The sequence below is a fragment of the Meriones unguiculatus genome, chromosome 1, assembly GCF_030254825.1.
Source record: "Meriones unguiculatus strain TT.TT164.6M chromosome 1, Bangor_MerUng_6.1, whole genome shotgun sequence".
NCBI lineage: Eukaryota > Metazoa > Chordata > Mammalia > Rodentia > Muridae > Meriones > Meriones unguiculatus.
Window position 1 is genome coordinate 84,274,488 of NC_083349.1, and position 18,416 is coordinate 84,292,903.

Genomic DNA, 18,416 nt, shown 5'->3' on the forward strand with positions numbered 1-18,416 from the left:
GCTTTCTCTCTCTCTCCAATCTCTCTCTCAATCATCTTCCCCCTCTCCCCCCCCCTCTCTCTCTCTCTTCCCCTTTGAGTATTCTGTTCACTTGGCTTGCTGATTTTTATGGTTATTTAAAATTTCTCAGATTAAGGTGTGGTCTGAGAACCCCTGATCTAGAGAGGTTAGGTTCTAATTAGCTGCTATTCTCTATCAGGTGAAGTTCTTTCTCATTTGCTAATACTATCGATAGGAAAACATTGTCAACCTTTTTAGGGTTTCTATTGCTGTGACCAAATACCATGACCAGAAAGCAAGTTTGGAAGAAAAGGGTTTATTTGGCTTACAGGTTCATGCTGTGCATTACTGAAGGAAGTTAGGACAGAAACTCAAACACGGCAGGGTCCTAAAAGCAGGAGCTGATACAGACACCATGGAGGAGTAGCGCTTACTGGCTGGCTTCCCCTGTCTTGCTCAGTTTGCTTCCTTATATAACCCAGGACCACCAGCACAGTGATGGCACTGCCCTCAATAGGCTAGGTCTTTCCCCATTGATCACTAATTGAGGCAATGTCATACAGCTGGGGTCTCATGGAGGCATTTCCTCAACGGAGGCTCCTTCCTCTCTTGTCTGTGTCAAGTTGGCATAAAACCAGCCAGAACAAGCTTTAAAGCTGGTAGACAGTGAGCCTCCTACCCCTCCAAACCTATCTGATTCCTTCTAAGAATGCCCAGACATTGTAAACACAGTAATGTGCCATGTGTTGTTCAGTTGCTTTGTGAAGGTTAGTGTTCTTCCTAGTCAAGAAGGCAAAAGAACAAAAAAAAAAAAAAAAAGCCATTTTCTTGGACTGCGTCAAAATCATCTTTATGTCTGGGAAAGACCACAAGCTAGACAAGGTGGATTTACTTGAACTCCAATGATCAGTGGGAATCAATAGGTCCCCATCTCAGTGATCAGAACACACAAGGCTTCCACCAAGCACAGTAAGTCATGACATGTGACAGAGGCATTTTCTTTTCAAAGCTGCAAGAACCCCTGTACTTCAAAAATCTTGAGCTGCCATGATTTCCATAAATTATCATTTTTATTGCTGCATAAATTCACAGCCAAGTTTCACTGTTTTCTATCTGAGTAGAGAAGAAAATATGGACAGCCCTCCTAAGTCCTGCTGTGTCCAAAAAAGCAGATGAGAGATGCTTGTTGACAGTATTTTGCAGGTTCTCTCCATTTTCTTCTTGTAGAATTCCCATCGCTAACTGGCTCCCTGGTGGAGTGGGCAGCAGATCAGAGAATGGCTTATCTACGTCCTCATCAAAGAGGAAGCTTCACTGCTCATCAGCATTGCTTTGGTTGCCATGCTGTTAGAAGTTAGGAAAGGGGAGAGGAAAATCAAGCAGGTGGTACTCATGTGTGTCCAGGGAAAGATGTGAGGAGCACTGTAGGAAATGAGAAAGACACTGAAGTGTTGACCCCAAGTATGTGTAATCCTTCTCATCTTTACTCCATTATTAAGACAAGCCACATAGTTTCACCTGTTGATACTTTAAGTCCCTAAAGTTATTTAAGAGTTGACTTGCTCAGTTCCCTTTGACAAAACTTCTGAATAAGGGGACAAAAAATTAGTTCAAGGGATGACCTAGAAAGCTCTCCACAGAAATGGCACTTAGAGTGGTCAGTTGGTATATAATCCTCAAGGTACTCTAGGCAGAGCAATCATTTTTAAGGTGAAATACTCAATTGAACAGAAGAAGCACAGGTTCTACGATAAGGAGATCACTACCTAGTACACAGCCAATATGAAATGCCTCTCACATGTATGTCTATGTAATTATGAAAAGGGAGCACAGATAATTAAATGAAGCTAACTGAAAATTTACTGAATCTGTATCTGGATGTCTAGGGGCTGTGAAAATGCAATGGGAAAAGACTTGGCTCCACAAAAATAAGGAAAGACTCTTTTCACTCTTCAGTCACATATCTGAACAACAAATTACACAAAATATTTATATCCATGACAGCAATGTTGCTGTGAGACTTAGTCAAAAGCATAATCTTCAGTAATGGCAACTTAGACGCAAGGCTTAACATAGCTGTACCAAATAACCATGAAACAAAAAATGACTATTGTTGTTATTCATCATCAATATCGGCACCTAGAACAGTGTGTGTGAAACATACTGAATAAAACTCTCACAAATGAATGAATTCTTTTCATTACATTAAATACAAGTAAAAATAGAAATATTTGCATTAACATGTTTAGGACTCTCTAATTTCTAAATTATCCACAAAAATGTCTGTCTATAAACTAAAGCTATGTTTTAGGGCCAGTTTTTACAAACTTAAATCAAGTATAAATCCATACTTGTCAGTAGTCTAGAAATCTGCATCAAACTAGAGTTGGGGTTTTTCTGTTTGTTTGTTTTTAGGCTAAAACTGTGAGGATTGAAAGCCAAAACTCCTCAGAAGAGCCTGACTCCAAGATACTGAGCTTAATGGTCACTGAGCTGAAAACATTGCTAGAAGAGATCAAATAAAATAGGGAGAGACCAGAATCATCTTTCCACAGAAACACAAGCTAACTGTCACACATGCTCTGACATACTTGGCAATCCTACCACCAACTGCGCCTCCTCATTTCTTTTATTCTTCAACTTAGATAGCAATGGAACAGATCCCAGAAAATGGTAGGTATGTCTGCCCCAGTCCTCACAGAATATCCCGTTGCCTTCCTGTTTCCTGGCTGTAGAATCACTCTGCTGGCAATAGTACCAATGCCTCATAATCCTAGAGAGAGTGTGTTAATCCACACAGAGCTGAGCTCTTGGCTACTGCATTTCTGCAGGGAGCCACTTGTTTATGCCATGACTTCATGGTCCCATGAGTGAGAAGAACCAAAGAAGAGGAAGAACATGGTACTCTAAAGAGGAAGCAATGCCTGCCTGTGTTCCTGCCAGGAGAGGGGTGCTTCTTACTCCACAATGCCTGCCACAAAACCTGCATCCTGAAAGAGGTTGGTAGCATCTTGTTTCTAAACCAACATAAAGGTGAACTAAAAAACAGGATGCTTGTGTTGCTAAGCTTTCATAAGCAGAATGCCATGCCTAAAGTATGTAAAGTCTACCACTAAATTACTACTCACTTGGTGAACTGTCTTGATTTCTTCTGCTCCACAAAATTCAATGAACATTTGCCCAGTGAAACCAGGCCTCGTGTGCTTGCTACATAATAGTCACATCTAATCTTTCTAATCATCCAAGAAAAAGGACTAGATCCAGGATTCAAAGCTTAGTCCTTCACTAGAGTCTAATAAACAGTTTTCATATTAAATAGCTTATCTATTAGTGTATGACTAGCTAATTGCAGTATAATGCTAACAAGGTCAAATGCATGAACTCAGTGTTTTCTTTAGCTAGTTGTTTTCCCTGTTCTAAGTCCAACCATCTCATTCTGATTAAGTAAGCTCTCACAAGAAATAACTACAGGTGTACCAGGTACACATGTATCTGAGAGTGGAGCAAATGTGTGCAGCACCAACAGCGGCCTTGACATTCACTGAGACCTTAGGACAGGACTGGAAGACTTACTCCTTAACCTGCGCCAGGAGATCTAAAGTTTCAAATGCTTTTTGACACAAGGAGAAAAAAAAAAATCTGACTTAAGCTAAATAGGCTAAGAGTTTGCTTTGTAACTGAGCTAAAGAAGCTCCACAAGGGAAAGTACCATGTTAAAAAGTTATATTCCTAAGGAAGACAGGCCTAAGAGATATGAACACTAAGCAGGTCAACTGTAAAAAGTTGCTAAAGAGTGAAGGTCCAATTGTAGCAGTAGAATTGAAGGACTATTTGTCCCAATATAATTTCAAGTGGTGATTCTCATGAGAACTGTTCTGTGCAGTCAACAGGCAGCATTATTCACAAGTACATGTTAATGCAATGCCACACAAGTGCACCTTGGTCTGAGCAGGCGTAATGCTCTGTGTCTTCAGTGTCATGGTTTCCACTTTGGGAGCAGCACTAGTGAATGAGATCTTTGGAATCAGTCGAGATGTAGTCAGATCTGGACTCTCTATGTCTTCATCAGCTCCTACGAAAAAAGTGAAGATTAGCTGAGCACGTGACTTAATGACACAGATTTTAACAATATCACTGAACGTTGATTTAGAATCATGCTCTCAAGATGCCAGGCTTTAAGTTTCTAGCACATACAGTCCTGTGGTCTCAGTGAGTTTGCAGGAGCTCTGGGTAGCATGACAATTGTTTTTTCATGAGAAAGAGAAAGTCCTAACCCAACCAAGCTGAGCTCTTACCTACTATGTGCTTGCAGAATGCCACCCTTGAACCCTCCTACAGTCCAGTTTCATCTGCCCATTCAATCTCTTCTGCTATATGATATTTTGTCTCTGCTGAAACATGCCATCTCAAAACCCAGAACCAATCTAAGCATGAAAAGTGTAAACTCTCCTTCAGCTGACTGCCTGTCTCATGGTAAGCCTCTGCCTTCTCTAACATTTTAGAGCAAACCTTCCCAAAGATGGTATGGTCCTCTATTTGCTCCTGTCTTCCTATGTCCTCTGCTGTGCCTGCTCCTCCAGCTTGGATTGGCCCTGCCATTCACTATACATAGTTTTTGTAAGGTCATCAATGTCTTCCATTTTGGCATACTGAATGGCTTTATTTTAAGTGGAACTCACATAATCCAACTGGTTGAATAAATGTCCCCCAAAGCCCATGTGCTGGTCTAACTATCAACTTACAGTGCTATTGGAAGATAGTGAAACCTTTAAAGCAATGGTTCTTTCCTAATGCAGTGACCCTTGAATAGAGTTTCTCATATTCTAGTGACCCCAACCATAAAATTATTTCATTGCTACTTTATAACTATAATTTTGCTACTGTTATGAATTGTAGTGTAAATATCTAATACATAGAATATCTGATATGCAACCTCAGAGGGGTTTGCAACGCATAGGTTGAGAACCACTGCTTTAAAAGTTGAGGCCTCCAGGAAGAGCAGTCATTGGGGATCAGTCCCCTGAACAGGATACTGTGACCATGACCCCTTCAGTGTTTCTTTTATTAACTGTCCACCATGAGACACTCGAGCATGATGCTTTGCCTGGTTATAGGCTCAAAAGCAACTGGGCAATCAGCCATGAACTATACTTTCAAAACTGAGAGTCCAACTAACATTTTCTCTTCTTCAAACTGCTAATTTCAGATATTTTGTTATGGTAATAGAAATCTGACTAAAACATTCCTAGCACAATTGGACAGTGGGGATGGCCATCTCCTTGATACATCCTATTTCTCTGCAAGTTTACAGCTTCCTAATTCTCTCCTACATTTCAGCCTATTGTACACAGACTTATTTCGCTTCCTTCACCAAAATGGCAGATAACAAGTGTTCTTTATGGTTTGGCTTTATCCCTTCCCTTATAAAATGTTTTTTATTTGTGTGTGTGTGTGTTTAGTAACAATGCTTTCTACTTACACTTCGCCACATCCCAAGGTCAGAGGTAGAAATGCTGTCTCCAACACAATATTAAGAAAAGACATTAAGAAGGTAATTAGGTAATGAGGGTTCTGTCTGCCCTGGTGAATGAATTAGCACCTTATAAAAGAGGCCAGTGTGAGCTTGTTTGCCTATTCCGTCAAATAAAAATGCAGCAAGAAGGAATATTATATTCAATTATTGCTATATTCAATAATTAACTATGGAGGGTTAACCTATGATGGAGGTAAGGTCTATTCATTTCTTAAGGGCACTTTTCAACTATTCACCCTGAGGCTGGCATCACTTTCACCCTCAATTTACGCCATCATTTCTGGGCATGTGTGGCCTTCTGCAGTGATGTGGTTTCTGTTCCCAGGCTTTCCCATGCTGGCCAGTGCATTATTTTCAAGTCGGTCAGGACTGGTACTGTTTTTCAACTTTGCTTTTCAACTTTGTGGCTTTTGTTGAAGTTACTCTCCCAGTTTTCTGGTGAGTTTATGTTCAATTCTTTTAATATCACTTTATCTTGAATATAGCAATTTTTTCTGTTCAATCTGTCATCTTTAACCAGAATTCTATTATTTATTTCTGTTGGACAGTACCTTCTGTTGTCACCAATCATGTGGCATTATAATGATTATTATTTTTATATTTCTAGATTTTGCTGAATGGACTCTTGTTCTTTTGGGTAGAAAACATCTTTCTCTGTGTGTGTTTCAAGAGTTTAGCACTGGTGTGGAGGACTTCACAAATTCTTGTGAAGACTCTTAAGTTTGTTGGGTCCTACTCAGAATCCGTATGTATATAATATGGATCCCTTCTCTTGGTTGAAATCCCTTCTCTCTCCGGACCTTTAGACATTTTGTTCTAGGCCATTTTCTTTTCTATTGGATAGCATGAGAGGAACTAGGCCATATGGTACACTGAACAACACACTGAAGGATTTCAGTGTTCCCAGCTGGGACTGGGCATCTGTGAGGCAAGGCTTCTTAATGATAGAATGGGGTTTTACAACACGAGAGGTAAAACAGCAAGGAACTGAAGGACAAGCCCTTCTCCCAAGCCCCACTTCCCGGTCCATTACTTTCTGACAGCATTACAGAGTGAGATGTGAGCAAGCTCTTTAATCTCTCTGCACCTTGGATTTTTCCATGTGAAAGTGGGAATATAACAGAATCAGGGATATCTTTATAACAGAGTTGTTATAAGGATATGGCATTTCCCAGTACAAAGTTCTTCACAAATATTAGTTACACACACTAAGTTGAAAAAAAAAAAAAGTCCACAGCACAGCTCAATGTAGTTTTTAAAGTAAGGAATAATTCCTTTCCTGTTTTATACAGAAAAAAAAAAAAAATGCCTCTAGCTAGATTTTTACCTAAGAAATTTGCCCACATTTAAGCCTTATCTCCTTATCTCTTATTTGATGAATGGGTTCAAGGCTTCAAATGTGACACTCCAATTAACTGGGTAAGGCAGGGAGACATGTAGCCCTGTTTACAGTTTACTAAATGTAAACACAGTCTTGGGAGAAGTCAGCAAAATGAGCTAGGCAACCTCTGCAGATCTCCAACAACTCAAGAAGAATGAGATCAGTAAAGAAATGGGGGTCCACAAAGACCTGTATTTATTATTTTCCAGGACTCTTTGAAATGACAGTTACAAGGCACTTTTGAGATGCTAAACAAAGCAGGTGCTATGAGTGAAAGATATTAATAGTATTGTGGGCTACAGAGAGCAACTCTTTCACACCCGTTGTGCATGTGTGAGATGTATCATGCGCCTGTGAATAACTCAGACTATTTTTACAGCAGGATAGGGAGGAAACTCATTGTTACTAGGTCAGCTACTGTGTCTTATCTTCTCAGATTGACCATTTTCAAACTCAAACACTCTTCTGAATCTAGATACTCACCAGGAACAATCGACTTTCATTTGTTCTACAGCATTCTGAAACCTAGGCCAATTTTCTTGTCACATATTTATATTCAGCATAACAGCTACCATAGTTAAATCTAATCTGTAATAGACACTCTAAGAAAAAAAGGTCTTGTTAAGACTTTTCTTCTAAGCTACTGGCCAGATATTTCTAGTTTGTCCACTGACTACATATTCAGCTCTTCCTTTTTCTCTGCTTCTTGGGAGCCATTCCTGACACAGATGAAACACTTCCAGATAAGATATATTGAGAAAAGTGTTCAGGCTCATTTACTCATCTTTGTATGTACATCCTCTGCAATGTGATAATAGTTTTCTCATTAAGAGGTGCAACTTGGGGCTCAAAGCATTGCTCAGAGGTATGCATGAGTGGGGCCCTGGTTATTATGGCTTGAATATAAAATGTGCCCCCCATAGACACATGTATTCAGCCCTTGGTCCTGCCACTTAGTGGTGTTATTTTGCAAGGTATTAGAGACTTTAAATGGCAGGGGATGTTGGTAATAGGGCATATCTTGAGAAGTTGTACCTAGTCATCACTGCCATTCATATATCTGCTTCCTGTCAACTATGAGGTGAAGGGCCTCCTCCATTATGTAGCCCAATTGCTATGTTCCACATAAGCACAGAGGACCAAGCAAACTATCTGAAAGCATGAATCACAATAGATCCTTCCTCTCTTATGACATTTCTGTTAGGAACTTGGTCACAGAAATAATAAAGCTAAATACTGACATTAATCACTGTACTATCAAAGCACATACACATACACACACACACATATGGAAGTGACGCTATGCCAAGCTGTTAAGTCTAGGATTAGATTTCTGTTTCACTCCAAGAAAAAAATGGCTGGCCACTTGGAGAATGAAGGGCCATGTGGACTACAGCCAAGTCTGCTCAGCTTTCCCAGACACATGACAGAACTAAGCCAAAGTCAGCCAAGTATCAGATGCAAGCACATGGGGATCCAGCCCCTAAATGGCAAACCTGAAGAATTAAACAAATGCCTGTTGCTGCAAGCTACTGAGTGTTGGGATGGTTTGTTAGGCAGCATTGCAGGTAACTAATACACCAAAGAAGTCAAAGATACAAATCTACCTTTATAATACATGGCTGCAACATTGTTCCTCCTTCTTAAGAGCAACATATTCTAAAAGCCTGTAAGTTTTGATACTTGTGTATAATTTTAACATAAGCAGGAGTTTTATGAAACTGATTATCTGAAGGATTTCTTGAAGTGTGGTTTCTATGGCCATACTCTGAAAACTTTAACAATAAAATTAAAGACTAACACCTCAACTCCCTTTATTCCTAAAAAAGCTTTATGTGGTTGTGGTGGTATGAACATAGGAATGGCCCCCATAGACTCATGTGTTTTTGAAGGCCTGGCCATAGGAAGTGGTACTATTAGGAGCTGTGGCTTTGTTGAAGGATGTTTGTCCTGTGAAGGTGAGTCTGGGAATTCTCCTATTCTCAAGCTATGCCCAGTGTGGTACACAGTCTCCTTCTGTTGCCTGTGGATCAAGATGTAGAGGTTTCAGCTCCCTCTCCCTTACCATGCCTGCCTGTATTCTGCCATGGTGCTCGCCATGATGATAATAGACTAAACTGAAACTACAAGCCAGCCCCAATTAAATGTCTGCCTTTATATGAGTTGTTATGGTCATGTTGTCTCTTCACAGCAATGGAACCCTAACTAAATCAGTTATTTATTTCAATTTTTTTAAATGAGGAAAGTGAGACTCAGCAAAGTTAAATTCAAAGGTTCTTATAGTTAAATTACAAAGTACTAGAATTTGTACTCCCATTCCATGCTCATGACTATGACACATGATATGCTGGTCATGGAAGAAGGCACAGGAAAATGTGTGCATGCCCAGGTATAGAGAATGCCATCCAACAGGCAGCCTTACCTGAGCCAGAAGCTGAAGAATAGTCATCATCATCAATAGGATATACACCCGAAGCATCTTCAATGGAGCTGTTGTCAAGGTACATGTCCTTATCAGATGTCAATTCTGCTCTCTGAGAAACAAAAGCCACGCAGTTCAGAATGATCAGATTAAGAAAGGCTCTGCTTTGTCTACTATTCAAACTTTGCACTTGCTGCATTGAAGTCCTCAGTCCCCATGGCTGTGCTCTGAATGCTCAAGTCTAGTCACCCCTTACCCAGGATGTACTAGCAACTTACATAAAACAAAGGCTGACTCCCTCCTCCACACAATCCTGCTAATGCCCCCAAGGAGGCTCATGTGACTTAATCTTATAGCACAGATATCCAAGCTATGGAATAGACTTAGTTCATTCCACTCCACTAAACTTGTCTAAGTATCTGTTGTCCCATGTTATTAAACTCTCTCAGACATTCCTTCTGTCACAAATGAGATTCCTTGATGGAGAAAGCCAAATCATTTAAGACTTTTTTGGAAACATAAGACAAGGTATAATGACACAAAATTAAATTAATCACTTTAGGGACCTATCAAGGCACACCAGCTTTGCCTGCTTGGCTTTCTCACTATAGATGAGTGCTATCAAGTTGCTGAGGAAGTCCAGAGATTTCTGTACAAATGAGGCCCACACTGATGCCAGGCAACTCAACCTATGTGGAGCAGGGCTAATGAGGCTCATCTGCCAATGGCAAGGGCCCACAGCAAGCCCACTTCTCAGGCTTCCTGGCTTAGCGAAGTTTAATGACAAATACAGATAAACCCACAAAAGTACTTTTTCTTGTATTACTGGCACTTGGTGATAGCAAATCATAGGCTTAATGTGGAGAGGGCTCAAGTTAACAAAATCCCAGTTCCACAGCTTCTCACATTTTCAATAAGAGATTACTATTAAAATTCACTCTAATCTTGCCAAAGGAATAACTTGCATGAACTACATACAGAACAGAGACAGATTTGTTTTAAAGGTTTTAGTAAATTGATATTTACCACCACTATCTCAGACTAGCAGCTTCTAAGCAGTGTTTGCTTTTGAGCAGGCAATACACATTATTATCCTATTTTTAATGGTCAAATTGGATGTTTGTCCTTCACTGGAATTATAAAAAAAGGTTCCCTTACTATGTTGGTTTCCATTAGATTTCTACTAAAAATAAAACTTGGTTTCAGCAGTCAATACAAGTGAGCCCCCTTGGGAAGACTAGCAGGGATGGGCCCTGAACAACAGCACTTTATCCTCTCAAGTTTCAGGGGCCGGCTGGGGAAGCAGACCGATTTTACATGTGAGCCCGCATTCTCCACAGGCCTTGATGCCAAAAACTAAAAAAACGTGGGAATCACTCTGAGATGTCACCCTGACAGACCCAGAGGACATAGCCCTTAGGGATTTGGGTTCCAGCAGACTGGTTTGCAGGCATGAATAACACCTCTCCCACTCCAGCCAAGAATGTTCTGAAGCTTTCCTGTCACACAGTTAGAGCTTCCCTCTGTAACCTGAGGCCGTTTTCAAGCCTCTGACCACTCCACACTTTAATTCTCAATGCTTGCAAACTGAATGGAGACTCCGACATACTGTCACCCTATGCAACTGACTCCATTACATTCTCAACTTTCTTGAGGGAAAAGACTGTGCACATGGCCCTCCGCATTCCTGGTATCCACAGCCATGGATTCAATCTACTGTAGATTGAAAAAAAATTCTGTGTGTGGATGTGTGCCTATGTGTTTAAAGTATATAATGGTACTAATGAGTCTGAGATAGGAGGATCACAAGTTTGAGGGCAGCCTGGGCTACTAGTAAGATCTTGTCTCAGAATAAATAAGTAAATGTAAATAAAAAATCTGTACTGAACATGTGCAGATGTTTTCTTCTTGCCATAAAAAATAGCTATTAGCATAGCATTTTCTTTGTATTAGCCATTATTAGTAGCCTAGATTACACAAGAAAAAAACTGAATACATATAGCTCTATGCAAAATTTACCCTTTTATATAAAAGACTTGAGCGTTTGTTGGTATACAAGGAGCATCCTGGACTCAACAGTATTCAGTATTCAAGAAGATACTGTTGTATCCCCAAACTCCACATGACTGAATCCCAGTGCCTGGCATCTAGCAGGCACCCAGGAAATACTCTTTGTGTTGAACTAGTTTGTGCTCCCACTTTCAGCTACTGTTGGTCCTAGCTGGATTAAACCTTGTCTTGTTAACTTACCTAAGGAACCATATAACGATGTCAAATTAGGCCTACTTTTCAAAACACACTGACTTCTCTAGTCATTTTTCTTGAATGTCTCCTAGATATGAACTTGTTTTTGATTTTGCAGCACATATGCCAGTTAAGAGAGAGGTTTGCTGACGTTTTTAATTTGCTCATATGTATTCTCCTTGCCTCTGGATGGCAACAACATGTCGGTACAGGTCTTGAACAACCTGTGTGACCTTGTTCTTTGTCCAGCTCAAAGTGCATGAGTACTCAATAAATATTTGTCAACTGAGATTACTAAATCACATTGGCTTAAGCAACCCCTGACTCAGGTTTCAGTAACACGCATCCCAAGACCTCTAGAATCCTTATAGTTTAACAAAACAAAAAACAAAACCTTGAAAAGCCTGGGGTCAGCATTTCCACACTTCCCATACCTTGCACTGCATCTGTTAAAGTGACCCAGGGTTGTAAAGGTTATAAGAAGATTTTAGAAAATAGTTTCTCTTTTTCCATAGAAATTTGACATGGCAGTGTTGACACTGAGATATTTAATTCTTATATCCCAAACAAGTTTCTGGTTGTTAGATGACCCAGCTGTCTGGACCAGCACTCTGTCCCAATGTCTGGCAGGTGGGATTCTTCAGAGAATCCCAGCAACATCACATTTATAGTAGTATTAACTTATTAGCCACTGGCTTAAGAGGTGACTGTGGGCCGGGTTTACTATAGGACTTGAGACAGACAGAGGAAACCTAGAGAGCGAGTCTGTTTACAGCCAGTTTAGTCATGAAACCCAGGGTATTTCAAGGCTGCCAGATGTCTAATCTGTTTGGAGGCAGCTGAAACTATTTGTTTTTCCACCATCCATTGGGGTGCAACTAATTTTGACATCAAATTAAAATAATTCTCCCGTGTTCTGATTTCAGGAACTCTGGCAACAAAGTGGGGATTAGCCTCATCCTTCCATAGAGTCCACTTTAAGAGCAAACAGGGCTCTTTTTTACCTGTAGCAGACAATGCTCCATGAATTTCCCATTCCTCCATTCCCTTCAAAACACTGTCCCAAAAGACAAGTGCCATTTCTGAAGACTAAGATTTTTGCTGTTACCATGCTTGAAAAGGCTAATAAATTATGCACCAGCATTCCCTTAAGATGCAGTGATGTGCATCTCTCTAAGGCCATGAAAAGGGGAGCCCACTGATACTGACTTTTCCACCTAGCCTAACATCCACTCCAGTTGACAGTATTTGCTCTGCAAATGCACAGTGGCTCAGTAGTACAGAGCCACTGGGAGAAGGTCACTGGGGGGAAACACAGAGGCCTACAATACAATAGACTGTGGAATTTCACAGAGAGGCTGTTTAATTTGGGCTCACCATGACTATGAGGTGGAGCTGACTCTGTTGCCTAACAGGGTTCAAAGAACAACACAGCTGCCCTTTTAGAAGTTTCCCTTCTTGGCTGTTTCAAGATGTGAATCCAAGGTCAGAAGGGAAGTTGTGGAAAGCAAGAAAGTAGGATGTAGAAGAAACGTGCTGCAGGTTGGGCGAGTTCCTTCTCTGCTTAACATTCTACCAATCCAGTCCACTTCAAGGAGGATGAAGTTGCCTAGAGCCACAGGTTCCAGCTGCCTGACATTACTTTTGAGAAATATGTCATCTTTAAAATGCAGCAGAAAGAAAGAACTCTCTACCTAGTTTTGTACAAAGATACTCTTATCCTTTCTTTGGTGGATATAACAAAGGAATACATCCACTGACATTTACAAACACTCATTTTAAGGGTTTATTTAAAGAGACTTGTCTATTACCTAACAATTTCCCAGGCTTACACCACTTTCCTACATATACTCCATGTAAGCAATTCATATAAAAAGGTGAAGTTGCATAGGGAAAAACATTCTTAAATCCTTGTCTTGAGAAACTCATTGTTCAGAACTACATGAAGTAGTATAGGTCCTTATTACACAGTAGGCTCAGTGGTGTCTTGTGTGTGTGTGTGTGTGTGTGTGTGTGTGTGTGTGTGTGTGGTTGCACTTGTGCGGGCACATGTATGTGATCAGAAAATAGTGTGTAGGGGAAAGTAGTGGAAGCATGATCTTGAGCAAATTATAAATATATGTATAAAAATGTCTTAAAATATTTGATTTTGTATTGCAACAAAAATTTGATTTAAAAAATAACAAACATAGCTCAGTTAAGCATGTAACTTAGTGGTAGAACCTGCTTCAGTGTCTTCTGCATCCCTTCTCTTGCCTGCCATCAGTATGTTCTGGGAGGCAGCATGAGAAGAGTGCACAAAAAAGAGAAGTCAAAGTTTTCTGATAGGCTGACCCTTTAGGCCTTTTAAAGATGACCTAGTTGATGCCACATCTGGAGAAAACATATCAGCTTTTTCTTGCCTTCACAGAAAGGTGTGCTGAGTTAGCCTCACACTGTGAGGAAGGTTCCCAGATGGCCATGCTTGTGGGAGAAACCCCAACCCATTAAAATGTCTCCAGTGAGCTCACACTGAAGGTGCTCCCATGTGCAATCCCAGCACTTAGGAGGCTGGGGCAGGAGAATAAGAGCTTAAGGTTAGTTTGGTTGGCAAAGAAAGTTTAAGCCATACTGAGATATACAGTGAGAGTGTCTTAAAAACTACAACAAAAGAAGCAGGTAAGGAAGGAAAGAAATGAATTTGCTGAGAAAATGTATTCACAGTGTCCTAATGTCCTCATCCACAGAAAAGCTAACTATCTCTAATGACCCAACAGAGTACTTAGGGAACATGTTAATGGCTGAAATGGTTTTTAAAAAGTCACACTGAGTTAATGCATGGTACTAACTGTGGACATTTCTCTCTGTTGAAAAAGGAGCTTCATCTGCTCAAAAGCAGCCAGATTTCCTAAGCCAAAATTCTCACATAAAATTGTGCTTTCTTCAGCACAATGATCAACACACCCTGTACCTAAACCAAAATGCCCTGCCAGAGCATTGTGTGGTCCACGAACACTCAAACGCTAACTAGAATTTATGATTTAATGCTTTCAGAAAAGGTGCCTCACTGCTTGGATGCTGATGTATACATAACTACAAAACTATTTGGCTTCCTATTGTGTTGTTTATTAATTCTACTGAATAGTGCCCAGCTAATAAGTTGGTTGTTAGATAAATAGTATCTCAGATTCGTATGTCCAGATGGTCCTTCATGCTTATTTAACAGAGTGAAGCCTCCTTCTCCTACTCCCATGCGTTAGAACACAAAACAGGGTTTCTGTTTTCCATTCTTATTTCTTCTTAATCTAGAATGTGGTGCCAATGAGTAATCCTAATCATACATACTATTAAGTGTGTGTTCGTTTGCTGGCAACTATATCTATGGCATCTTATTCTCCAAGCATTATGACCATATGACTTGGTTTTCAGAGGCCCCCTTTCATGAGGAAGAACACTTAACTGAAGAAAGTAAGCCGTGCAGACACTTAGGCCTCTACACCTAAGTTCTTGCCACATCTCCTACTTTATAATAATCATGAGAAACCCAATTTTAAAAAATCCCACCTGGAGACAATTTTCACTTGTTGCCCATCTCTAACTTCCAAATTTCAAAACCATTGTATTGTGAATCTCAATTAATATGTCTGTTTTTAAAAAGTACCAGTCTGGGGTAAGGAAGTAGCACATCAGTAGACCACATGCCAAGCATGTGTAAGGTCCCCAAATCACAAACAAACACACAAACAAATCCTAAAAACAGTTGGTTTTACTAAAGAAAATAAGAGTCTTCCTCCTTGGTAACAACCACAACAGAAAAGGTGGCAAAGGATAAAAACAAACAAACAACAACAACAAATGAACAGAACACACTGCCAAGTCATACTTCTGTTTGCAGTGATGGCTTCAGATTCCCAAGCCAGGGAAGAAGGGAAGCACCCTCTGTTGAATTAAACTTGTTGCCAACAGAAACAGGGATCTCCAAAGCAATGCACAAGGCAGCACCAGGGATGGTGAGTGGGTTATGATGAATATGCATGACAAATGAAAAGAAAATGTCCATTACTTGCAGATGTCCTCTGCCTCATGCCTGCCTCCTTTTTTGGAATAGCATAAGGAAGAAAAATGTTTGCAGCTATGTTATTAAAAGTATTCTTGCCTCTCTCCCTCCCAAGCTAGAATATTCCAGTATATATTTTGATTTCCATATGACCATAGTTTAGACTACAGTAAAAATAGAAACACTGTAAGCTGAACCTGAAAGATCCAGGTGTTGGAGAGGGTCAGTATTAATAAGTTCTAATTGAAGTAGTGAGGTGCTGTTTCCTGGTAGAGTTTGGCTGCAGCTGATGCTGGGGAACGACCCAGGACTCATGGGCCTGTGGCAGTGATAGATGAGTGCAAACTAAGTGTCATTGTAGAGAACTGAGCTAGACGTGAATCTGAGTGTTAAAGGCAAGTACAGCATTCCATTGCTGCTGTAAAAAAAATCCTGTGCCATCTAATCAATGCCAACTAACACAGAGGCTCAAGCCCTTTAGAAAGAACCTTGTATTTTAAGGCACTTCAAAGCTGGGTGTGTGGTTCTTGGACTACTTGGTGAGTCCTCATTTCCAACAGAAAAGGGGGTAGGGAGAAGGAAAAAGAAGAAAGAGAGGAAAGAATGCAGAAGGGGAGGAGAAAGAGGAAGGAGGGGAGGAGAGAAAAAGATGGAAAATAGAGAGACTCAGTAATCAGAGCATGGAGAATGAGGACCTGTAGAGTGCTCAGCCTCAAATGGGATTTCTGTATCATAACCTTCTTTCTAAGACTCGGGGATCACCATGGAAGAGACAGGAGACTTTAAGGAAACATGATGCAGAGAACTACTGTGAAACTGTTCTCCACGTGGAGCTGTTAGACTAGGAACTCCCAGTGGCTTTGGTTACACACAAAAGACAAAGGATTAAACCAGCCAAAGCTCCTGCATGGAGAAAGGACCCAAAGAGTCCCTGTAACTGAAGAGCGATTAGCAGATAAAGGCTACCGAGGAGGAAGAATCACTTTTGTTCAGGGATGTGTTCCCTAACAAGTTGTCCACATCCCAGCAAAAGACCTTTTCCACATACACACTAGAAGCACTAAACAGACTCAGTGAGCTTTAAAAAAAAAAAGGCAAGGGAAGTTAGGAGGAAGAAGTGGAGAAGTGTTGAGGGATTATGAGAGAAGTTGAAGGGGAGGGCGTGGGTAGTTAAGTTGATCAAAGCATACTCTATTCAGTAACTTCCCAGTAAATAAATAAAAACAGATAACAGAGGGAGGGGAGGTAGTTTGGGTTCAGTCCTGTTGTGCTAAATTGTGGTTTGTGATTACTTTATCTGAAGAGCACATCTTGTGAAATGAACAATAAAATCATGGACAGTAATATTTTCTTTCTACCAGTAACAAACACTTCATAGCAGTGCATATTGGCCAAAGGCTGCAAAACTCTGAAAGGAAACGTAATTTCCCGGGAGTCTGCTGCACTTTTCTGAACTGCCTCCACTCTATGCTAAGGGGTTGAAGAGAATGAATTGTGTAAAAAAGAGGCCACAAATTATAAAATTAACAGTTTTATTAAAAATATTTAAGAATCACATTATAGAAAGTATTTTTAATAGGGAACAGGTTAGGAGCCTGCCACAGAGGGCCTCTGAAAGGTTCTTCCCTGCAGACTATCAAAGCAGATGCTGAGACTTATGGCCAAGCTTTGGGCAGAGTGCAGGAATCTTATGAAAGAAGTTTGGAAATAGTAAGATATAGAAAGGAGAGGAGCTCCACAAGGAGAGCAACAGAACAAAAAAAATCTGAGCACAGGGGTCTTTCCTGAGACTCATACTCCAACCAAGTACCATGCATGGAGATAACCTAGAACCCCTGTACAGATATAGCCCATGGCAGTTCAGTGTCCAAGTGGGTTCCATAGTAATGGGAACAGGGACTGTTTCTGACATGAACTGATTGGCCTGCTCTTTGATCACCTCCCCCTGAGGGAGGAGCAGCCTTACAAGGCCACAGAGGAAGACAGTGCAGCCACTCCTGATGAGACCTAACAAACTAGGACCAGAAGGAAGGAAAAGAAGACCTCCCCTATCAGTGGACTTTGGGAGGGGCATGTGTGGAGAAAGGGAAGGAAGGGAGGGATTGAGAGGGGAGGGGAAGGTGCTATAGGGGGAATACAAAGTGAATAAAGTGTAATTAATAAAAAATTTTTTAAAAAAGAAACTGTTTTTAAAGAGGGGCATTTTTCACTATTTTTGCACCAAAGGAGGATGATGTATGGTAATTAAAAGTAATGGTTGGAATATTAGTTCCTAAATAGCAATTCATTACAGATAAAAGACTTAATTTATTAAAAATATGAGATATTAACAAGAGTAAATCTTTATGAGTCATATCTGTGTTATCATACTAGCAACTCAAACAATTCTTTCTCCAACCTAATCCAAGACCAATGGAAGTTACCAGCTGATTCTACCAGGTTTTGTAGGAAGTCATACTAAAGGTTTCCTTCTGTGTTGATCAGGTACCCAAGAGTGCTGACTAAACACAATGATGCAAAAGTCAGCCACTCCCTAAATATCCCACTCTCAAAAGAATCTTCAGTGTGTCCAAGTAAAAGACGGCCACATTCTTATACATGTTTTTAGTAAGGCAGCTTTTGGCTGAGTATGTTGAAAAATGTTAGGGTCAGATAGAAAGGGAGGAGGACTTACCTATCAGTGGACTAAGGGATGGGTACAGACTGAGAAGAGGTGGGACTGGGAGGAGACAAGGGAGGGGGCCACAACCAGGATACAACATAAAACAAATATAATAAATAATAAATAAAAATTTTAATG

General features: G+C 40.4%; 1 protein-coding gene across 1 annotated transcript in view; it reads right to left on the reverse strand.

Moving 5' to 3' along the window:
* The window catches only part of Sdc2 (syndecan 2), a 100,070-nt gene that overhangs the window by 4,276 nt on the left and 77,378 nt on the right, over nt 1–18,416 (reverse strand). The window contains exons 2-3 of the mRNA XM_021626304.2: nt 9,337–9,448; nt 3,939–4,072 (exon numbers count right to left, since the gene is read on the reverse strand). Of these exons, the coding sequence (XP_021481979.1) occupies nt 3,939–4,072; nt 9,337–9,448 (246 nt within the window). The remainder of the gene's footprint in view (nt 1–3,938; nt 4,073–9,336; nt 9,449–18,416) is intronic.